Below are 24,624 nucleotides of genomic sequence, written 5' to 3'. Positions count from 1 at the left end.
CTAGAACTTAGAACTACTTAAACCTAACAAACCTAAGGACATCACGCACATCCATGCCCGAGGCGGGATTCGAACCTGCGACCGTAACGGTCGCGCGGTTCCAGACTGTAGCGCCTAGAACCGCTCGGCCACCCCGGCCGGCGCAGTTAGTTGTTGTAAACACATGGTTGGCCACTGGAGACCTGAGGAGACAGCAGATTCATTACATTCTAGTCAAAGCACGTTTTAGGAACCAGGTAAAAGATGGCAAGAGTTATCCATCTGCAGACATATGCAGACCATAACCTAGTCCTGATGAAAATTTCACTCATATTCAAATGTCTGAAGAAGAAGACAGTAAAACGTAAATGGAAGCTATAAAACCTGAAAACCTAGGGACTGACAAAGCGCTATGCTCACGAAACAGACAATCTAGCCAAAAATTTGCAACATGGTGGAGTAAATGAAGACTGGGATCGAATTAAATCTGGTTTATACAAAGCAGCAGAAAAGACAGTAAGAGCAAATTGATTAAGCAGATATTATTGAGCTTATGGAAAACAGGAGATATACAAAAACGCAAGTGATGAACAAGGAAAAGCTGAATACAAAAAACTAAGGAATTTAGTAAATAGAGAAGGTAGGAAAGCGAAAGAAAATTTTCTTGAAGAAATGTGCAGGGAAATGGAAGAAAATATGCGAAATGGAAGAACTGATTTATCCTACAGCATAGCAAGAAAATTTTGTAACAAACGTAAAACAACACTCTCAGGCACAATAAAAAATAAAGAGGGGAAAATGCTGTTTGGTGAAGACATGGTGAAAAGATGGAAAGAATACATTGAGGCATTGTATGCCGGAACACCTCTTTCGGAGAAAGTAATAGGAAAAGAAGACCAAATATACGAAGATGACAAGGGAGATGACATTCTGCAAGAAGAATTTGACAAAGCTGTAGTCTGGAACCGCAGGACCGCTACGGTCGTAGGTTCGAATCCTGCCTCGGGCATGGATGTTTGTGATGTCCTTAGGTTAGTTAGGTTTAACTAGTTCTAAGTTCTAGGGGACTAATGACCTCAGCAGTTGAGTCCCATAGTGCTCAGAGCCATTTGAACCATTTTTGAACAAAGCTGTAAAAGAACTATGGGACAACAAAGCAACGGGTATTGATGACATCCCTTCAGAACTAATAACGAATGCTGGTGGCAGTATGAAAATGATGCTGCTTAAACTTATTAGTTCCATCTGTGACACATGAGAGACACCGACAGACTTCCAGAAATGCATCATTGTTCCTATGCCAAAGAAGGTAGCAGCTGCAAAATGTGAATAGACCAAACTTTAAGCCTAATATCACACGCATAAAAAATTCACATAAAAATAATTCTGAAGAGAATTGAAAAGAAGGTGGAGGATGTGCTGAGTGAAGATCAGTTTGGTTTCAGAAGGGAATTGGGAACAAGAGAAGCGATTCTGGCACTGAGACACCTTATCCAAAAACAATTACAGAAAAATAAACCTACTCATGTATGTGGGGTTGCAAAATTTTGACAGTAAGGGAATCCGCAATGCGTCTCCCGTTGCACTTAGTTTAGCACTTTTCTGACACTCTCGAGCTAGCTAAACGATCCCGGGAATAAGTGTGCAGCTTTTCTTTGAATCTCCTCTATCTCCTAAGCTAATACAACTAGGTAATGGTCCCAGACAGCCTTACAAGGAACCTTTGGCATCGGGCCGAGCGGAATTGAATGCCTGACGGTCCAAATAGATCTCGATGAACGGCTGAACTTTCGCCGCGGCACTGCACTCGCCTAATGAGCGCGCCACCGACTCGCCACGTGAATACAACGGCCAACAGCGTCCCTCTCAACCGGCATAAATATCGACGAGCCTCGTCCGCTCAGTTAGTCGTGTACTTTGTCTCATAGCGTTCGTTACTATGTCCACTGTACTACTAACTACTCGTTCACATTGGTGTTGGTTTTCCTCTTTGGTCTCGATTTGGACTGCGGCTTGTATTTCACCTGTTGAAATCGTTGTGTCGAAGGTTCATTGCACTTCGTTGTTGTACAAGCTGTTATTGACTTGCGATCGTTGTGTCGCGTCCGCTATTCAGTCAGCACCGTTGCTCAACTCCGACGTGCGTTTGAGTCCCGTTCGCAGCTGGTCTTCCCGCCTTGCGTCGTCACTGTTTCTCTCCCGATATACGGCCACTAGCAGATAAAGCAATTGTCGACGAGGAAGAAGGAAGTTGTTTCGTGGCATGGCAGCTAAATTGGTCAGCATGTTCGAGCAACAGCAGTAGCTGATGCACCAGCAGCAGATATTGACGTACTTGCAGACGTCGTTTCAGCCCTTGGCGGACAAACTTCGTGTGTAGGATGTCGCTGCGCCCCAGGGACCAGCGTCCCCTGCACTCGACACCACATTCTGTCCTCCGTCGTTTCCTCCTTTGAAAGACGCTACGGAAGCAACATTTCACGCGTTTCAAGTGACGGACAATTTGTTGCGCGATCATACCGCTCGGAGGTTACTGAGTTACAAGGACTCAGCCAAAAATGTGATTTTACTTGAGCCAGTATAGGTATAAGGCTTCCTATGCCGACTCCTTGATTCGTGATGTGGTGGTTCAACTGGCACCTGACCCGGAGGTTCACATGGTGGCGTTGTAACTGGATAACACATCATTGGACGTCTTCCGCATCGCTCATTTGTTCGAAACTGCACAGGCAGCTAATGAACGACTCGTGGCAAGGCCGCAAAAGGTGGCAGTTCACACTCCACCACGTGCGCCACCTCAGCGTCGTACACGTAAGACGACCGCCAGGTTGCAGGAATGTCGTGATTCGTCTTTGTCCTATATCTCTGACTTTTGAACCTGAAGTCGCCCTCGCCCTCGACAACAGCTACAGGGGCCGCTGCCCCCCCCTCCCCCCTCTTGCTGTCCGCAGTGTTTTTCCTCTCACTCCCCCGAGCAGACTGTCCACATCGGTGGGGGTCCTGTACACACTTTGTCAAGAAGGGGCTCATCCGCTCAGTATGTCCCAGTCGAACCAGCTGGCCCCACCCAGCGCCGCGACCACACCAGGAAACGGAACACATAATGCAAACACTAATTCCCCAAAGCGATACCTTCAACAAAAATTTTTCTCAAGCTTCGGATGCCTCACCAGGACATCATTTTTAAGGTGGACACTGGGACAACTTTAATTAACTTTTCTTTGGCTCATTCGTTCCTGGGTCGACACAATACAATGAACTATAGTAATGAATATCAAAAAAATTCATACAAACTCCCGGCGCTTGAGCATGGCATTTTTTTAATTAAAGGTCCTTTCATGTATTTTTACCCGTGGTTATTCTCTCAATGGTAAATCGAACTTCGTGAGAAAAACAGCACCCGAAGACGACAGTGGATCGAGCTGGACGACTTTTTGCTTAAAAGTACAGAACCTCTTGCCATGCCAAGTCACCCAATAATCTTACAATGACTGAAGATACAAAATAAAACATACATAGGTTAGTAATAACAGTATAGCCTGAAAAAGCATACATAGGTTAGTAATAATAGTATAGTTTGAAATGAAAACACAATTTAAAGTAGGACACTTACATTATGCAATTACGAGTGCCGTTTGGTTGCAGCTCGTCACTATGTTTATAAAATAATGTAGCATAAATGGCGGTGTGCCACATTTGTCCGATCTGGACAGGACCTAGAAAACAAAAGGTAACTTCTTCTTTCGCCAATAATATGACGATCAAAAATCTTTCCAGCGGCTGCATACAATATTTTTGCAGCCATGGACTCTATGGCTCAAATTATTTATATATTTCATTACTTATAATTACGTTTTCTGCTAATAAAAGCTCAGCATGCAGATGTGCCTTTTAACAACCGTCTCTTTGATCAGGCAAGCGACTTATGTCTGAATGGATTCACGTGACGTGTCCCCAACCTCGCGCAGTTTAGTGGCCTATGGTTACAGTGCGACTCCTCTTCACAGGCAGTTCTCGACTGCGGCAACTTACAAGTACCTTACCTGGCTTTGGACGTCGACCATCCGTCGGCTACCAACATTTTTGGCCTAAACACCTTCACAGCATTTTGATTTTCTCTCTTCGATGAAGTCAGGGTTCTTTCCACTGCAATCCCTTTCCAGGAACTGGGCAACCTTGCAAGGAGTTTTAGTGTCTTTCAACCGGATTTGGGGGTGCTTCAGACTTTCAGGCGGACGTTACCCTTTAGCTAGATGCTACGCCACGTTTTTACCACGCCAGACTGATTTCGGTGGCCTTGCAGGCTGCCGTGAAGCAGGAACTCGATCATCTGCAGGCAACTGGCGTTGTCGAACCTGTCAAATCTGTTGCATGGGTCATGCCCCTAGTTATCAGGAAGCCGAAAGGACCTCTTTGCTTGTGTGGGACTTTCAAGAAAACCATCAATGCTTAGTTACAGGCAGAAACCCTACCTATTATCCAGCAAGAAGATCTCCTCACAAATCTGGCTGGGGGGAGGAGGGCCATATTTTTCTGAGATCGACCTCGCTGATGCATACCTCCAGCTGCCCTTATAAGTCATCTCACAACATTGTCGTCCTTAACACGCCGTTTCGGTTGTATAAGTGTAAGCGACTCTCCTTTGGCATTTCCTCAGTCCATGCAATATTCTTGCGATTTCTGAAACAGTTAATACATCATATTCCGGCTTCCATGAATTAGTTGGATGACCTTATTGTCACGGCCGGGATCGTTTGGCAAATCCCCGCACCCTGGTCACGACCCTGCGGTACACGGGCCTGCATTGTCGTTTGGAGAAGTGCAGATTTAAAACCAGGAGAGGAGTCCTTGGGGCATTGGCTCTCTAAACAGAGAATGTGGCCTACCAATTGGAACGTTGCTGCCATCGCTTCTTCACCTCGCCCAACGAACTTACCCGAATCAAAAAAATATTTGGGCAAGCTCAACTATTATGCTAACTTCGTACCCTAGACGGCTCACACTGCGCAACCTCCCAAGTAGTTGCATAAAAAAAGGGTCCTTGTACCTGGATCGCTGCGTACGAGCAGGGTTTCATTGAGTTGAAAACTTTGCTAACATTTGCACCCTCTCTCACGCTCTTTTCTCCTGACTGCCCATTGGTTATGACAGCCAATGCACCCACCTACAGTATCAGAGCATTCTTGGCACACAGTAATAGCGATGGTTCCGAAAGAGCCTACAGAATGTGCATCCAAGATCCTGTGTTGGCAGTCAGTCAATATCATGTCTACCTTTTTGGGACACAGCTCTCTCTAATTACAAAATGGTTCAAATGGCTCTGAGCACTATGGGACTTAACATCTGTGGTCATCAGTCCCCTAGATCTTAGAACTACTTAAACCTAACTAACCTACGGACATCACACACATCCATGCCCGAGGTAGGATTCGAACCTGCGACCGTAGCGGTCACGCGGTTCCAGACTGAAGCCCCTGGAACTGCACGGCCACACCGGCCGGCTCTGTAATTACAGATCGTTAGCCACTGGTGGTATTATTCAGGTCGCATTCCAATCTCCTACAATGAACAGCGCAACACCTCCAGCGCTGAGTGTGGTTCTTCAATGCCTACAATTATACATCCAGTACAAGACGACAGCCCAGCATTCTAATGCTGACCCATTGTCCCATATACAAGCTGGTGCAAACCCAGATTTCGACCGACAGGAGGTCCTTTGCTTCCACATCGATTCTGAACGCCAACATATTCGAACATTGGATGGCTTTTGCCTTATGGCCACGTGTGTTGCTACTACTATGCGCTGGGACCCCACCCTGTGACTTGTTCTTATCTATGTAATACATATTGGTCCGATTATCTCCTCATCAATTGACGACAGAGCTCCTCCTTTTGAAACAGCTTTCTCACCACCTCCTCGTTGTGAATGGTGTCCTCCTTTTAAATACTGAGACAATTGCACAACGAGTTTTTATTCTGCCGGAATTGAATCGTTGGGTATTGAGTTTGCTCCACCAGAGTCATTGGGGCATGTACTGCATGAGTATGCTGGTACAACACCATATTTACTAGCCTGGGCTCAACGGCGACATCGAAAAGATGGTCGGTAGTTGTGCAGCATGTGCTTGGCACCAAGTGACATCCACTCATCCTTCGCCCCCTGGCCTACTCCTCACCTCTGTTGGGACCGCTTCCATCTCCATTTTGCAGGCCTGTCCTTAGGTTCTATTTGGTTACTCATTGTGGATACGTATTTGAAGTTCCCCTGCTTTGTATACACGATATCCACCATGACCAAGATCACACTTACTGCCTTAGCAGTTTTGGCCAGTGTAGGGTTGTCTCACACATAGGTCTCTGACAATAGCCTACAATTCACAGCCCTGCCTTCGGGGACTTTTGTGCTGCCAATGGTATCAAACACATCTGTAGCTCTCCATTCTACCCTTCCTCCACTGGTGAAGCTGAATGTATGGTCTGGTCTTCTAAGCAGCAGCTGAAGAAGGATATCAAATGCTATGCCACTATGGTGAGCACTTATCACACCACATCAATTAACAGTCATAGCCCTGGGCAGCTCTTCCATGGTCCCCAGCCACAGTTTGTGCTTCATCTGCTGACACCACCATTGTCAGAATCTCACTCGCATCCCTTCAGGCACGGCAGAGTGGGCACGTTCTACAGGAGTGCTGAGGCTTGGACGCCAGCAAAGCAGTGTCCACCCATGGATGATGAGTTACATTGGTCCAAACACATAAGGGCTCAAGCACTGTCATCAAACCAGGTTCAGCCTCAGACACTAGTATCTGCTCCATAGTCATGTCTTCTACCACTTTCTGGTGCCAATGAGACACAATGGCCAGAACCCTGGGCAGCTACTGCAGATATCCCATTGTTGCCCCAATCCTCTTCTGTGGCCCTATGTGGATTAGTGCTTTCCAATGGCATGCCAATCTCCAGCGATGATCTGATGACCACTGCCAACTGCACTTCCCCACACAGCCTACAGTCGACGAGATTGCACCTTCACCTGTACCTTTGTTTCACCTTCCCTGGCACCAACTGTGGCATTTCCGCACATACACACCAGTTTGGGGGGGGAGGGGGCGGAGGCGAGGGAGGATCTAGTATGGGGACATACGGAAGTTGAATACCAGTTGGAAGAAATGGATCTCGATGGACGAGAGAGGACAATGTCACTACAGTGCTGCACTCGTCCTCAGTCATCGTGTACTTCATCTGATAGCGTGTGTTACTATTTCCACTGTACTAATGATTACTCGTCGATGACTTCACTTTGGTGTTGGTTTTCATCTTTTATCTCCTCTTTCATCTCCCCCCCCCCCCCCAGGGGGCCCACAGCTCTTTTGTGGGTGCATCTGTGGTGCACACAGGTCCCCAAGATATTACAGCCTTTATTCTTTTCCAGGCTGCTTTACCTCCCCCTGCCTTCTCCTTTCCTGTCCTTGTTCCTATCCCTTTGCCTCTTTTTTTTCCTCTTTTGGTGTTCTTCTTCTTGTCAGCCTAGCTATCCTCCTGACTTTGCTTTTAGTTGATTGCTTTTCCTCCTCCTTTTTGGCTTTTCTTTTTGGTCCCCCTCTGGGGTTTGACCTCCATCACTAAATTTGAAATCTGTAGTGTGAGCTAAATGAGGAAGACCTCCCTCACTAGCGTTTTTGGCGTGGGTTCCTCTACCCCTCCTCCTTCTCTCCCTCTCCCTTTTCTCCCCTTCCCATCCCTTCCTGCCATAGCTCTTGCTAGGTGACCACCTTGGTAGCCAGTCCATGTGGTGGGGCTGTTATGTACCCATCTGGCTAAGCCTCCTGATACCACAGGGATCACACTCTAATACCTGCACCGTGAACGCCTAGGAGCTAGGAGTGATTGACCATTTTTTCTGTGTATCAATGCTCCCAGCAATGACTCCCCTGCCAGGCAGTCGTTGCTGTGGCTGCGTGACACCCACGAGGTGAGCCTCTATTCTGAGTGGGTGATACCAGGGCGGACGTTTGGCACATGAAACATGTTAAACTCTCCGGCCGCTCCTCTGCGGCTTCATTTCTTCCTCAACGTAGTTCTGTCTCAGTTTCTGTTTCTGCCTTCCTGGCGTTACCCTCCTTGGCTAGTCACTGGGAGGAGGGCTATGCCCGCTGGCTTGGGACGTAACCCTTGACACAGTTCTTTGTCTGCACCAGGCCTGACGAGGAGACTTTTGCCGCCACCAAGCACATTTTCTTTGTGGAACATATTAAGAACAATTTAGATGAAGTTGAGTTGTTAAGTAAGATGAGGGCTGGCTCTCTTCTCATAAAAACAAACTATGACAGTTAGTCGGCCTCCCTCTGTGCCTGCGACTGTTAAGGAGACGTCCTTCAGACTATCGCTCCTCACAAGTTACTCGATATGACACAGGATGTAATTTTCCATAGGAACCTTCTCCTCTAATCCGACAAACTTAGGGCTAATCGGGAATGACGTGGCGTTAATTTCGTCCAACGTGTCCAGAGAGGCCCTAAGGAGCATCGTGTAGACACTGGCACTTTCATCCTGGCATTTGAGGGGTATGCCCTGCCCGAGAATGTCAAGGTAATGGTGTACAGATGCGACGTGAAACCGTACATACCACCACCCACATGTTGCTTCCATTGCCCCAAACTTCCGACACATATCCTCATGATTGATGCCACATCCATCTCTAGTAAATGTGGCTGCCCTCTTCATGTGGGAAGCCCCTGCATCCCACCACCTAACAGTGTAAACTGCTATGGTCTCCATTCTCCCTGCTCTCTGGAGTGTCCAGTGTACATGGAGGAAAAAAGAATTCAGGAAATAAAGATCCTTGGCTATTTCAGCTACTTCAAGGCCTGGAAGAAGTTTGTCAGACTTCACGGTGTAAATCTCTTCTCTACTTTTGCCTCAGTTATGCCTTCCCCTGCTCACCCCTTCTCCATACCCCTATCCTCCCCCTGCCCTTTCTTCACCCTTGGTGGCTCCCATCCCTTCTGCTCCAGGAATCTCTCCTATTCCTCCTCAGCCAGGGAAGGCATACTCTTCCCTGGCTCTTGTTAGGGATGGGGCTCCCTCTAGGAATACTCCTCCTCATTGTTCCCAGGGTAGGAAGCTTGCACCCTTGGGTCAGATGAGAGATCCACTCTCCATGGGCCCCAAAGCCGCTTGCTCTCTGTCCGATCCCAACATTGCTGCCAGCTATTCTCTTACTGATAACGTCTCCTCCCTCTCTCCAAGGGAGAAGAAGAAGCAGCAGCACAAGTCAGAGGATGGGGCTTCCCCGGCTTCTGGGATGGTTTCGTTCCTTCCTCCTCATTCCCAATCAGACCCAGTTTTTATGGATGTCACCCCATCCTCGGCAGTGACGACTAATGACCAAGTGACATGACCTCCCCTCGGCTTCTTTATGTCTCACCTGGACTCTCACCCCATGATAATCCAATGGAATTGAAATGGACATTATCGTTACCTACCAGACATACAACGCCTTGTTTCCTCCTGCTCTGCTTTCTGTCTTTCTCTTCAAAAAACATACTTCTGTGATGACCACTCTCCAACGTTTCATAGTTATCAGGCATTCTGTCAGAACTGTGCCAGCCCTGGGACAGCATCAGGAAGGGTCTTCATTTTGGTTGACACCTGTGTTATTAGTAACTGCAATGGTGGTCAGAGTGGAGATGACTCCAGCAATCATTGTTTGCAGTGTCTACCTCCCTCCTGTTAGGCCACTTCCTTATGTTCAACTGTCTAACTTAATACAGTAACTCCCTCGTTGACTCCAGTGCACACCACACCCTGTGAGGGAGTGCCAATTTCATGTGTAGGGGTCTTCTGATTACAGACTTTGATTTGTGTCTCCTCAATGTTGGTGCCCCTGTCCACTTCAGTACTGCTCATGACACCTCCTATCGATCTAACGATCTCCTCCACTACTCTCTTAGCTTCCGTACATTGGTCACCCCATGATGATCTCTGTGACAGTGAACACTCTCCAGTGATTCTATCATTCTCCTGCTGCTGCCGAGCAGACAGGTCTCCACGTTGGTCATTCTGCAGGGCCAGTTGGCCTTTATATACATCTGCTGTGCACTTCGACACCTCTCTCTCAAATCGCATTGACACAGTCGTGCAGAGTGTCTTTGCCGCTTTCTTCATACTGCTGGCACTGCTCTACTCCTATCCACAGGTCTCCCTCGTCGTCACCGATACCATGGTGGACCAAGGACGTAGCAGTGGCTGTCCAGGACCGTCGATTGGTGCTGCAGCTATTTAAACGACACCCTTCACAGGCCAACCTCTTCACTCTTAAGCACCTCTGTGCTAAGGCTCGTTACCTTATGTATTAAGCAGAGTAAACAGGAATGTTGGGAGTGCTATGTTTCCTCCTTGGGGACGCATAGCTCTTTAGCACAGGTCTGGTCCAAGCTCTGTAGCCTTCTGGGTTGCCAACGATAGTCAGTCGTCCAGGGCCTTATCCTCCCAGGTTCTCTGTGCACTGATCCATTGGTCTTTGCAAAACACATCGCACCATACTTTGTGACAGCATAGGCGTCGTCATCTTCCTGTCGTACTACCTTTCTCTGGCAGAAATGCCGAGCTGAACAGACCCCAATGAGAATTCTTGAAGGCTCTTATCTCTTACCTCTTCAACTGACATGGCCCCATGCCCAGATTCCATCCACAACCAGATGATCCAACACCTGGATGTTACGTAGGGGCAACATGTACTCAGGGTGTTCAGCTGGATTTGGCTCATGGATCCCTTCCCCCACAATGGCAAGACAGTATAGTTATCTCCATCCATAAGCCTTGGAAGAACAAGTCTCTCGACAGCTACCGCCCAGTTAGCCTGACTACTTTGTAAGCTACTTGAAAGGATGGTTAGTTTCAGATTATGTTTGGTACTCGAATGTCGGGATATTTTGTTCCCGTATCAGTGTGGCTTCTGGGAAGAACGATCTCCAACTGACCATTTACTCAGATTGGAAACTGCGATACGATATGCTTTTACTAACCGCCAGCACCTTTTCGCGGTCTTCTTTCATCTACATAAGGCATACAACACGACTTGGCGCCATGAGATCTTAGTTACTGTCCATGATTGGGACTTTAAGGGCTCCCTTACGATTTTTATTCGCGAGTTTTTATCTCACCAGCTGTTCCGGGTTCGAGTTGGCACTGCATTCAGCATTCCTTACAGTCAGGAGAATGGTATCCCACTGGGTTCTGTTTTAAGTGTCACGCTCTTCCTCACAGCCATCAATGAGCTTGTAACCTCTCTAGGGTCTCTAGTTACCCTGGTGTTGTATGCCGCCGTTTTTTTTGCATCTGATGGAGCTTGCACTTGATAGCATCTTCTGAAAACTGGGTACAAGGCGCCGTCAGGTGGGCCTATGCGTGGGCTGTTTCCTAGGGCTTCCAGTTTTCTCCCTTCAAAGCGCGGGTTAAGCATTTTTGCCGTCGACCCACAGCACAGAATGTGCCCCATATATTTCCTCTCACCCTCCCACCCCTCCCTGCTTGTTGGTGCCTAGACTACGGATTAGAACCATCCATTTCCAGGGTCCTATGGTCTCTGTCACTCCTATGGTCTTTTGGCGTCTTGTACATTCCATCCTTGCTTGCAGAGTTCCAGGCTGCTACCGTCTTCTACACTGATGGTTCTAAGTCGATAGATAAAATGAGATACGCTTTCACGTCTCCTACTGGCTTAGAATACCATGTATTGCTGGGATCATGTAGTGTGTTCACAGTGGAACTGCTAGCTATTAACAGGGCCCTCCATTTTGCTACCCAGGCCTGCCTCCACAGTGTTTTAATAGGTACCGATTCAATGAGCATACTGCAGGCAATCGACCAAAGCTACTCTCATCATCCTCTGGTCTCTGCTATCAATGACCTTCTCTCTGCCCTTGGCCACGTCACCTCCTCAGTTGTCTTTCTATGAACTGGCTGACCGTTTGGCTAGAGAAGCCGGTACTTACCTCCCCCTCCCCCTCCCCCATTCACTTTCATGATTCTCTTTGCCCAAAAGTGGATTGACATCTGGTGCACTACTGCTCTCAGTAATAAACTCCGCACAATCAAGGAGACTACTGCAGTTTGGTGCTCTTCCTTCCACTCCTCTCGGAAGGAATCCACTGTCTCATGCTGTCTACGCATTGGTCTACCAGGTTCACCCACTGTTTTCTCATGCATGACGAACCACGCCCACATTGTGGTTGTGGAGCCAGACTAATCATATCCCACATATTGATGGAATGTCCCCGTCTTTTGGCCCTTCGTACTAAGTATAGTCTTCCAGATTAGTTAATTTTAATGTAAGCAGCTGATTCATGGATGGTTGAACTGGTCCTCAGTTTTCTCTGTGAAAGTTGTTTTTATTAACAGATATAAAGCTTTGCTTTCCTCCTGGAGCAAGGGCAGGGTGGTTGTGGTTGGGGCCTCTCTTCATGTGTTCTCAGTGTGGGACCCCATGATCACTCCCCCGTGGAAATACAACCCTTTCTTTCCAGTTTTTAGATTTGGTCTACCCTATTATGCTCCCACATGAACCATGGACCTTGCCATTGGTGGGGAGGCTTGCATACCTCAGCGATACAGATGGCCGTACATTAGGTGCAACCACAAATGGCTCTGAGCACTATGGGACTCAACTGCTGAGGTCATTAGTCCCCTAGAACTTAGAACTAGTTAAACCTAACTAACCTAAGGACATCACAAACACCCATGCCCGAGGCAGGATTCGAACCTGCGACCGTAGCGGTCTTGCGGTTCCAGACTGCAGCACCTTTAACCGCACGGCCACTGCGGCCGGCGTGCAACCACAACGGAGGGGTTATCTCTTGAGAGGCCAAAGAAACGTGTGGTTCCTGAAGAGGGGCAGCAGCCTTTTCAGTAGTTGCAGGGGCAACAGTCTGGATGATTGAATGATTTGGCCTTGTAACACTAACCAAAACGGCCTTGCTGTGCTGGTACTGCGAAAGTCTGCAAGCAAGGGGAAACTACAGCTGTAATTTTTCCCGAGGGCATGCAGCTTTACTGTATGGTTAAATGATGATGGCGTCCTCTTGGGTAGACTTTTCCGGAGGTAAAATAGTCCCCCATTCCGATCTCCAGACGGGGACTACTCAAGAGAACGTCGTTATCACGAGAAAGAAAACTGGCGTTTTACGGATCAGAGCGTGGAATGTCAGATCCCTTAATCGGGCAGGTAGGTTAGAATATTTAAAAAGGGAAATGGATAGGTTAGAGTTAGATATACAGGGTGTTACAAAAAGGTACGGCCAAACTTTCAGGAAACATTCCTCACACACAAATAAAGAAAAGATGTTATGTGGACATGTGTCCGGAAAAGCTTAGTTTCCATGTTATAGCTCATTTTAGTTTCGTCAGTATGTACTGTACTTCCTCGATTCACCGCCAGTTGGCCCAATTGAAGGAAGGTAATGTAGACTTCGGTGCTTGTGTTGACATGCGACTCATTGCTCTACAGTACTAGCATCAAGCACATCAGTACGTAGCATCAACAGGTTAGTGTTAATCAGAAACGTGGTTTTGCAGTCAGCGAAATGTTTACAAATGCAGAGTTGGCAGATGCCCATTTGATGTATGGATTAGCACGGGGCAGTAGCCGTGGCGCGGTACGTTTGTATCGAGACAGATTTCCAGAACGAAGGTGTCCCGACAGGAAGACGTTCGAAGCAATTGATCGGCGTCTTAGGGAGCACGGAACATTCCAGCCTATGACTCGCGACTGGGGAAGACCTAGAACGACCAGGACACCTGCAGTGGACGAGACAATTCTTCGTGCAGTTGACGATAACCCTAATGTCAGCGTCAGAGAAGTTGCTGCTGTACAAGGTAACGTTGACCACGTCACTGTATGGAGAGTACTACGGGACAACCAGTTGTTTCCGTACCATTTACAGCGGGTGCAGGTACTATCAGCAGCTGATTGGCCTCCACGGGTACACTTCTGCGAATGGTTCATCCAACAATGTGTCAATCCTCATTTCAGTGCAAATGTTCCCTTTACGGATGAGGCTTCATTCCAACGTGATCAGATTGTAAATTTTCACAATCAACACGTGTGGGCTGACGAGAGTCAGCACGCAATTATGCAATCACGTCATCAACACAGATTTTCTGTGAACGTTTGGGCAGGCATTGTTGGTGATGTCTTGATTGGGCCCCATGTTCTTCCACCTACGCTTAATGGAGCACGTTATCATCATTTCATACGGGATACTCTGCCTGTTCTGCTAGAACATGTGCCTTTACAAGTACGACACAACATGCGGTTCATGCACGATGGAGCTCCTGCACATTTCAGTCGAAGTGTTCGTACGCTTCTCAACAACAGATTCGGTGACCGATGGATTGGTAGAGGCGGACCAATTCCATGGCCTCCACGCTCTCCTGACCTCAACCCTCTTGACTTTCATTTATGGGGGCATTTGAAAGCTCTTGTCTATGCAACCCCGGTACGAAATGTAGAGACTCTTCGTGCTCGTATTGTGGACGGCTGTGATACAATACGCCATTCTCCAGGGCTGCATCAGCGCATCAGGGATTCCGTGCGACGGAGGATGGATGCATGTATCCTCGCTAACGGAGGACTTTTTGAACATTTCCTGTAGCAAAGTGTTTGACGTCACGCTGGTACGTTCTTTTGCTGTGTGTTTCCATTCTATGATTAATGTGATTTGAAGAGAAGTAATTAAATTAGCTCTAACATGGAAAGTAAGCGTTTCCGGACACATGTCCACATAACATATTTTCTTTCTTTGCGTGTGAGGAATGTTTCCTGAAAGTTTGGCCGTACCTTTTTGTAACACCCTGTAGTGGGAATTAGCGAAGTTCGGTGGCAGGAGGAACAAGACTTTTGGTCAGGTGCATACAGGATTATAAATACAAAATCAAATAGGGGTAATGCAGGGGTAAGTTTAATAATGAATAATAAAATAGGAGTACGGGTAAGCTACTATAAACAGCATAGTGAACGCATTATTGTGACCAAGATAGACAAGAAGCCCACGCCTATTACAGTAGTACAAGTTTATACGACAACTAGCTCTGCAGATGATGAAGAAATTGATGAAATGTATGATGAGATAAAAGAAATTATTCAGGTAGTGAAGGGAGACGAAAATTTAATAGTCATGGGTGACTGGAATTCGAGAGTAGGTAAATGGAGAGAAGGTAACATAGTAGGTGAATATGTATTGGGGGTAAGAAATGAAAGAGGAAGCTGTCTGGTAGAATTTTGCACAGAGCATAACTTAATAATAGTCAACACTTGGTTGAAGAATCATAAAAGAATGTTGTATACATGGAAGAATCCGGGAGATACTAGAAGATATCAGATAGATTATATAATAGTAAGACAGAGTCAGGAACCAGGTTTTAAATTGTAAGACATTTCCAGGGGCAGATGTGAACTCTGACCACAATCTATTGGTTATGAACTGTAGATTAACACTGAAGAAACTGCAAAAAGGTGGGAAGTTAAGGAGATGTGACCTGGATAAACTGACTAAACCAGAGGTTACACAGAGTTTCAGGGAGAGCATAAGGGAACAATTGACAGGAATGGGGGAAAGAAACACAGTAGAAGAAGAATGGGTAGCTCTGAGAAATGAAGTAGTGAAGGCAGCAGAGGATCAACTAGGTAAAAAGACGAGGGCTAGTAGAAATCCTTGGGTAACAGAATAAATATTGAATTTAATTGATGAAAGGAAAAACTATCAGTTTAATTAGTCACAGCTGCAAAATACTAACGTGAATTCCTTACAGACGAATGAAAAACTGGTATAAGCCGACCTTGGGGAAGATCAGTTTGGATTCCGTAGAAATATTGGAACACGTGAGGCAGTACTGACCTTACGACTTATCTTAGAAAATAGATTAAGGAAAGGCAAACCTACGTTTCTAGCATTTGTAGACTTAGAGAAAGCTTTTGACAATGTTGACTGGAATACTCTCTTCCAAATTCTAAAGGTGGTAGGGGTAAAAATACAGGGAGCGAAAGACTATTTACAATTTGTACAGAAACCAGATGGTAGTTATAAGAGTCGAGGTACATGAAAGGGAAGCAGTGGTTGGAAAGGGGGGTGAGACAGGGTTGTAGCCTCTCCCCGAAGTTATTCAATCTGTATATTGAGCAAGAAGTAAAGGAAACAAAAGAAAAATTTGGAGTAGGACTTAAAATCCATGGAGAAGAAATAAAAACTTTGAGGTTCGCTGATGACATTGTAATTCTGTCAGAGACAGCAAAGGACTTGGAAGACCAGTTGAACGGAATGGACAGTGTCTTGAAAGGAGGATATACGATGAACATCAACAAAAGCAAAACGAGAATAATGGAATGTAGTCGAATTAAGTCGGGTGATGCTGAGGGAATTAGATTAGGAAATGAGACACTTAAAGTAGTAAAGGAGTTTTGTTATTTGGGGAACAAAATAACTGATGATGGTCGAAGTAGAGAAGATATAAAATGTAGACTGGCAATGGCAAGGAATGCGTTTCTGAAGAAGAGAAATTTGTTAACATCGGGTATAAATTTAAGTGTCAGGAAGTCGTTTCTGAAAGTATTTGTATGGAGTGTAGCCATGTATGGAAGTGAAACATGGACGATAAATAGTTGCTTTCGATGTGTGGCGCTACAGAAGAATGCTGAAGATTAGATGGGTAGATCATATAACTGATGAGGAGGTATTGAATAGAATTGGGGAGAAGAGGAGCTTGTGGCACAACTTGACAAGAAGAAGGGACCGGTTGGTAGGACATATTCTGAGGCATCAAGGGATCACGAATTTAGCATTGGAGGGCAGCGTGGAGAGTAAAAATCGTAGAGGGAGACCAAGAGATGAATACACTACGCAGATTCAGAAGGATGTAGATTGCAGTAAGTACTGGGGTATGAAGAAGCTTGCACAAGATGGAGTAGCATGGAGAGCTGCATCAAACCACTCTCAGGACTGAAGACCACAACAACAACAACCCTATTATGCCTTCTACTATGTGTGTTTTGACTTCCTCGTTTTATAGTTCGACTATCCACTTTAAGCAGACCCTATCTCTTCCATGAGTAACTTTGGAGTTGCGGAACTCATGACCTCACTGTTTAGTCCCATAACCCCTCTCAATTATTCATCAATCAACTCTATTTTGGTCTCAGTTTGGATCGTGGTTCGTATTTGACTTGTTGACAGTGTTGTGTTGCAGATCTGTTGCACTTCGTTATAGCATAGGCTGCTATTGAATTGCGATTGTTGTGTGAGGTCTGTCTTTTGGTCAGCCCGGTTGATCGACTCTGCCATGGGTTTGAGTCCCGTCACAGGCGGTCTTCCCTCCTTGCGTCGTCACCATTTCTCTCAAGACATGTGCACCGGTATCCGGCCACGCGCGGGTATAGCACAACCCATTGAGTGCGAGGTCACAAAAGGCCAATGATATTTGCAGCATTGGGCACCCCGCGTATTGTCTGCCATACAACCGCAGTATTGGCAGCTCATGAAGACAAGGAGCGGGACTAGAGGCATCTGAAGGTGAGCATTCCATGAGGCTATGGAGCGTAGTTGAACTTATTAGATTTGAAGAGGCAATTAATATGAAAGGAAAGCTGGAAATCAGAGATACAAAGAGAGTTGTATCAAGAGCAACTAACATCAATGCCTTGACACATTCGTATACAATTATGCCAGCTTTTAATCTGGATGATGAAATAGCTGAAAATTATTTATTGTGCTGCGAGTAGTTGTAGGTGCTCTTCTCCTACGATTCTTTCTCGTGTTTGTGTGATCTTGCAAGGGAGGTAGGGAATATTTACGCCACAGCAAGCAAGAGTGGGAAAATGGGCGTAAGAGAACCAAAACTATGGTATGAGCCCTGCTTTTGGCCAATAGCTTGTCAAAATAATTTGCTATTGCTTCATTCCTGGTCTGTGTATAAAAACTGTACTCCTTTATATCACATTATCCCTCCTAAAAAGTGTGTGACATTGCAATTCATATCCTCTGGAACCACTGGACAAATTCAACCTCTGGATTTTTTTTTTTTTTCGTGTCTATGAAACACATTATCGCACTAACTGCCTCTGCGCCTTGAAGGATAAACCGATACGGTCCAGTGCACACTGTTCACATTCGGTTGCATGCCATCATTCTCCATCAATTTGCATAATGAAGTGGCTACCGAACTGAACATTCTGCACGGTTTGTAACTCCCAAAAAGTTCGCCTTTGATCTTGATGGTGCAAACCTTTGTCATCACTGTGGCACTCCGTTTTTCATTCGGTGTTTATTGTAACAGACCATTTTGTGAAGTGTCATATCTGTCGCCCTCCTGGTGCACATGGTAACTCATTAGCAGCTAATATTTTCCCTGTCATAAGTGTTCACACAACACTTTCAAATGAGACTTATTAAAGACTGAACTTGCGACCTCTCAGTTAAACGGTTCCTTGTTAGTACACTCGAGATTTGGTCGAGAGAGGGTACTGTAAGTGACCTTTTTCGAACTCAAGATTCTTCCTTTAAATCTGTGTCTGTCATCTGCGTACCCCGCATATAGATTTGTGCTCTTACCACCTCAAAGCGCTCTGCACAGACACTCCTAAATATCTGTAGGAGGTGATTAACCCCAGTGGCTGATCGCCGATGATGTAGTCACATGTTAACAGACGTTTCCTCCTATTTATGGTCATTACATACATCGTACAATGGAGGCTTTCACGACAGTATGTCATAATTGCTGATCAATCTTCAAGGTTATACGGCCGTGGTCGGAAGGTCTACATTGGAACTACCAAGAGAAGCGTTAGTATAAGACCGAAATAACATAAAAGTCTTTGCCGACTAGGGAAAGAAGAAAAATCGGTTGTAACAAAGCATGGCCTTCAATCTGGAAATCATGAAGTGAAGTTTTCCGAAACCAAAATTTTAGCTGCTATGACTGTTATCCACGACTAGATAGATAAGCCATCGAAATATACAAGCATAGTTAAAATTTTAACACCAAGGAAGTCATGAAACTCAATGATATATGGACAGTGGCTCTGCACAATCGATACATAAATTTTTATTCTTGACAGGCGGCAGTCGATAAGTTTTATCTCTGCTGAAGGCTGTCTCTGCAGATGACTGGGTAAACTGGACGACGCCCGCTTTACTCAGTGTTAAGTCGTTCTCCATCGTCTGACTCGTCGGCCGCCAAGATTCAGCGTAGCCAAGAACACCTCTGAAGATATCCGCCGCAGCACTGGACAAAACGTCAGGATACAAAAAGTTTCTTCGACCACGGCCAAACAGCCTAGAAGATTCACCAGCAACCATTACATTCATGTTGAAGTTCAGCAGTGAATCTTTGCGCTAAGTGCTTCGTGTATCTTCACTTCTATGTATTTTGGTAACAATTTTTTTAAAGACTTCCGCTGGGACTGGTGCCAGGCATGACCACACTCAGCGCTGAACTCCCCATTAACTCTTCAGGATACTTGAAAGCATTCCGTTGACTCACTGGCAATAACCCCAAAAAAATGGTTCAAACGGCTCTGAGCACTATGAGACTTAACGTCTGAGGTCATCAGTCCCCTAGAACTTAGAACTACTTAAACCTAACTAACCTAAGGAAACACAAACATCCATGCCCGAGGCAGGATTCGAACCTGCGACCGTAGCGGTCGCCCGGCTCCAGACTGTAGCTCCTAGAACCGCTCGGCCACTGCGGCCAGCGACCAATAACCCCATACCTCACTACTTGCTTCTCTGTGATAACCATCCCTTACCTGACAACTTGAGCAAAGCTAACCATTTTGCATCCTATTTGTATGACCTCATCTCCATCCATGATGACTACAGCTTGATTACTCACTTTTCCCTACCATCCACAATCGTACAGATACACCTGTCACACCTCTGGCTCCTAGCTTTCAGTACTTGGGACAACATAACACAAACAGAATTAAATACAACAATTACAGCAACTGACATAAAAGAAGTTCACCACAAAAAACGCAACACTTCCCCTGGTCATAACTGCATTACTTACTGACACCTCTTGGAACACCTCCTCTCCTTTCTCATCACCCTTGCAACCCTTTACACCACTATTACCTTCGCAGGTTACTATCGTCAACAACTTTTCTTCAAACCCCATTAACCTCCTACTGATACCATCTCTTACTGCCCTGTATGCCACATCTAAATGTTTAGCAAAGTCTTCAAATCCACCTTCTCTGATATGGATGCATCAACACTTCAGCCAACACCATCTTCTTCCTGTTAACCAGTGTGGCTTCCATCCCAGTTTCTTCTCTGATGACCAACTCCCGCGCCTCACCCATGTCCTGTTCCATCAACTCAACTCCAATAAATCCGCCGTCTTTGTCTCCCACGATCTAGAAAAAGCCTGCAGCCATGCTTGGCATTTCGGACTGCTTGTCATACTCCAGACATATGCACTTCCAATTAATTCAGTTAACTTATTACATCCTTTCTATTCAATTGCCCATTCTTTGACACTATTATCAATACCAACTCCTGTACCTTCGAGGAGTGCCCCAAGGCTCTGATGGCTCTGCTCTCTCTCCTCTCATTTATTTGCTCTACACTGCTGATAAGTGCAAACCACCCCACCCAGCCACCTTCTTTGGTATGCTGATGACACCTCTTTCCTCATCCTCTCGCCTATACTTCAGAAATCCAAACGATCCTTCCAAATCCATCTCAGTGAGCTTACCTCTTGGTGTAACCAGTGACTCTTCAAGATCAAAGCCTCCAAAACACAGGCAATAATTATAGGACAAACCACCCGCAGCTTCCGCCTCCACGACTTCTGCCTTCCGATTAACAACCGTCCTGTCCAATTAACTAATACAGTAAAATATCTTGGAACGTGAGAACCTCAGTTACTAATCATCCAACAGAAAGCTCACAACAGATTAAAACTACTAACACGCCGAACTTGGGCATTACACTTCTCTACTATTCTTCATATTTACAAAACCCCTATCCAACCCATCCTCTGCTATGCAAATGTTGCATGGCTCTCCGTCCCACCAAAGCTCTAGAAGTCTATCAAAATCCTTGAACGCCAATCACTCTGTCTCCTTTTAAATCCATTTATCTTCAACCACGTGGATCCTCTACTATCTCATCAAATTCCCACCCTTTCTCACCCATATCCAAAACCTACATTTGAAACGCACGTTCAGAATATCTGACATGCTAGATATTGCTCTGCACGTTCGGAAAGACTCGCCGACGTGCTTTTTCTGTATTATGACGTCAGAAACTCGGCAAGGTCAATGTTAACGTTTGAATGCGTGGTCCGAGTGCCGACGGCCTTAGTCTGTTCGGTGGCAATCAGCGAGTGCTCACCTGTGCGAAGGAGACTGAGGCCAAACCGCAAGGAAAACTAGTGATTGACTGAGGAGAAACCGCGTAGAAAGCGGGTGATGGGCCTCGACTGCCGCTCACTCAGCTTCGCTACGCAGATGCAGTGCTCTTAGGTCTCTCTTATGCCTACTGTTCTGACAAAGGAAACTCCCCATCACACACCGCTCAGATTTAGTGGTAAGAGAACCCAGTGATCAGCCCGTCAAAAACTGAACACAAATCATGCATGAAAACAGGAAGAAGGTGTACTGAACTAAGAAAAAAAAAAAGGGAACAGTGAACGGTCCAAGAGAAGAAGTGCAATACAGCGCACCACACTATGCATTGGTTACAGAATATGAGTCATGTGGTAAGAATACGTTAACGTCGCAAGTAAATGTTATGAATAGTGGGAGCAGACGAGGTACTACGAGACGTCTTACAGAAATGAAAACAACAAATAACGGGTGTGAACTATGTTACAACAAAGGAATTCAGTAGTCAAGACTTCCAAAACGGATCGCAGCTTCAAAACGTTAATAATACGTGTTTGACAGAGCGCAGAGAAACTGTGTGATTGTAAAACTGTTGCGTTCATTTGTTGCAGCTTCAGGGATGAAATGAAATGAGATGCGGCGAGGGTCTCCCGGCGGGTAGACGCGATCGCCTGGTGCAAATCTTTTGAGGTGACGCCACTTCGGCGACTTGCGTGTCGATAAGGATGAAATGATGATGAAGACCGACACAGACACCCAGTCCCTGAGCGGAGAAAATTTCCAACCAGCCGAGAATCGAACCAGGGCCCCCCGGCATGACAAGCCAGTGCGCTGTCCACTCAGCTACGGTGGCGGACTAGCTTAAGGGATAAACCAATATGTTTTCATCATTTCCTTGGGAGTGATCACATTCACATTCATACGAACACCTAATCGAACAAAGAGGCATATCTCACTCACTTATCAGTCGAAGAAAATAGGTGCGTCGATAAGAGATTCCTATCATATGACACACGCACTGTCACCAATGCCGTGTATGACACACCAGATGTGTTTTCCGATGGAGGATTCGGTTGACTTGTCGCCTTGTCATCAAACGTTTGCGGTTCCCATATGAAGGCCACTTCATTTCAGCTGCTAATAGTGTAGTTGTGCAGAACCAACTGACATTACCGGTCCCTACCTTACACCTCGCTGTTGCTAACTGACGTTACACCACGACAGAGCACAGATTTGAATAAATAAAACAGCGGAAAAAAGGCATGACGGAGGTCTGAATACGGCTCGCCAGCTTCAGAGTCCAACACCTGAACCACTTGACCACGACATCACTGGTCTACCCAGCTTCATGCACTTCTTGTTTTTGGACCGTTCATTGTTTCTATTTTGCTTTTTTTCACAGTCCACTACACCTTCTTCCTGTTTTGATTCTTGATATGTGTTCGGATTTTGACGGGCTGTCCACTGAGCCTTCTTACCACTAAACCTGAAGGGGGGTGCGATGGAAAGTTTCCCTTGTAAGTGTAGCTCGTTGTTGCCCTACGTGTGTGCATCGTGAGTCTTTCATGTCGAATGCTGTAATTAACAAAACTACAGCTTAATATATGTTTATACCTTAGAAACTGTTAAGCACTGAGGATAACGGATATCTAATAGTTACAGATTCCGTTTTCGTTTCTTTCAGCTAAGGCTTTAGGACTACCAAACGAGTTTCTTCACTCAACCAAGAAGAAGATGGGTGGAGGCTGTTTCCAGGTAAGTCCTTCAAGTTTGATTTCATAAGTAGTAATTGAAAACACATTGAATGAATAACACCATCGGTATAATCACTTTTTTAATTCTTTCTTATTAATGGCAATCAGTTTTGAACTGACTAGCTGATCATCTTCAGGTATAAGTTGGAGAAAGGAAAAGTGGCGTGCAATAATATAAAAACTACTTAAATGTAATACAATAAATAATACCAACAATGGTACAATAAATAACCTTAAAAATCATGATCTTATTGATACCTAGGGCTGCAAGGAACAACAGCGTTAAGACTGTAACGTAAAACTACGTAAAAATTACAGGGAATGTTGTGAGAATGGTTGCATAGTCAGTTACTAAACATGCACACTACAGTCGCCAGAGCAATGATAATGTGCAAAGAAAATGTAGAAAAACAATGACACAGTAAATTTTACACTGTACAATTTAGCGTGGGTTTATCCATTTTGTAAGACAGAAATTTCGAAATTAACAAAATGCTGAACTCAAACGTTGCTTTGCAAAACTCAGGAGAATTGCCCCAATTACATCCTTGTACCACTGAAAAGATGAATTAAATTAGTATTAGTGTCAGTGATGTTGAGAATCAATTGGAATCATTAAAAATGAAAAATGCTCGAGGGCTCAGTGGTATTTCTATCAGTCTGTATATTGACTTTTACTCTTTTAACTATAATATATCGTACATCATTCACACAATATAGACCGTACCAGGAAGTTGAAAGGAAGCACAGGTCACACCCAGCTACAAGAATGGTAGCAGAAGTGATCCACATAAGTATCGCCCAATAGCTTTGAAATCAGTTTCTTGTAGAATCTTACAACATATTCTCAGCTCAAACGTAATGAGGTCTCATCCACGCCAACCAGTATGTGAAACCCAATGCGCGTATTTCTCACATGACATACTGAAAGCTTCGGATCAAGCCTGTCAGGCAGAGACGGTATTTCTCGATATCCGAAAATCATTTGACTCTGTGCCACATCCACGCTTATTATCAAAAGTGCGATCATACGGGATATCAAGTGAAATCTGTGACTGGATTGAGGACCTTTTGGGTGTGGAGGACGCAGTATGATATCTCGGATGGAGAGCCGTCGACAGATGTAGAAGTAACTTCGGCTGTGCTCCATGGAGGTGTTTTGGGACCCTTGATGTTCATGTTGTATATTAATGACCTAGAAAACAGTACTAATAGTAACCTCAAACGTTTCGCAGATGATGCAGTTATCCGCTATCAAGTAATGTCTGAAAGACGCTGCACAAATATTCAGCCAAATCAAATACTGCCAACTTGCTTTATATGTTCAGAAACATAAAACTGGACCATTCACAAAACGGTAAAACGTGGTATCCTATGACTACAATATCAATGAGTCAATAATGGTATCGGTTATCTAGTACAACTACCTGGGGGTAACACTTTAAAGGGGAATGAAATGGAATGAGCAAATAGGCTCAGTTGTAGGTAAAGCAGGTGGTAAACTTC

The 24,624-nt window shown here is 45.4% G+C and overlaps 1 protein-coding gene across 1 annotated transcript in view; it reads left to right on the top strand.

Moving 5' to 3' along the window:
* LOC124606033 (tyrosine decarboxylase-like) overlaps window positions 1–24,624 on the top strand; it is a 112,297-nt gene that overhangs the window by 44,612 nt on the left and 43,061 nt on the right. Inside the window, exon 4 of the mRNA XM_047137997.1 lies at window positions 23,049–23,119. Within this exon, the coding sequence (XP_046993953.1) occupies window positions 23,049–23,119 (71 nt within the window). The remainder of the gene's footprint in view (window positions 1–23,048; window positions 23,120–24,624) is intronic.

Source organism: Schistocerca americana, chromosome 3, assembly GCF_021461395.2.
Source record: "Schistocerca americana isolate TAMUIC-IGC-003095 chromosome 3, iqSchAmer2.1, whole genome shotgun sequence".
NCBI lineage: Eukaryota > Metazoa > Arthropoda > Insecta > Orthoptera > Acrididae > Schistocerca > Schistocerca americana.
Note: the sequence above shows the minus strand (reverse complement) of the source record. Positions and strands in the feature narration are given on the sequence as shown.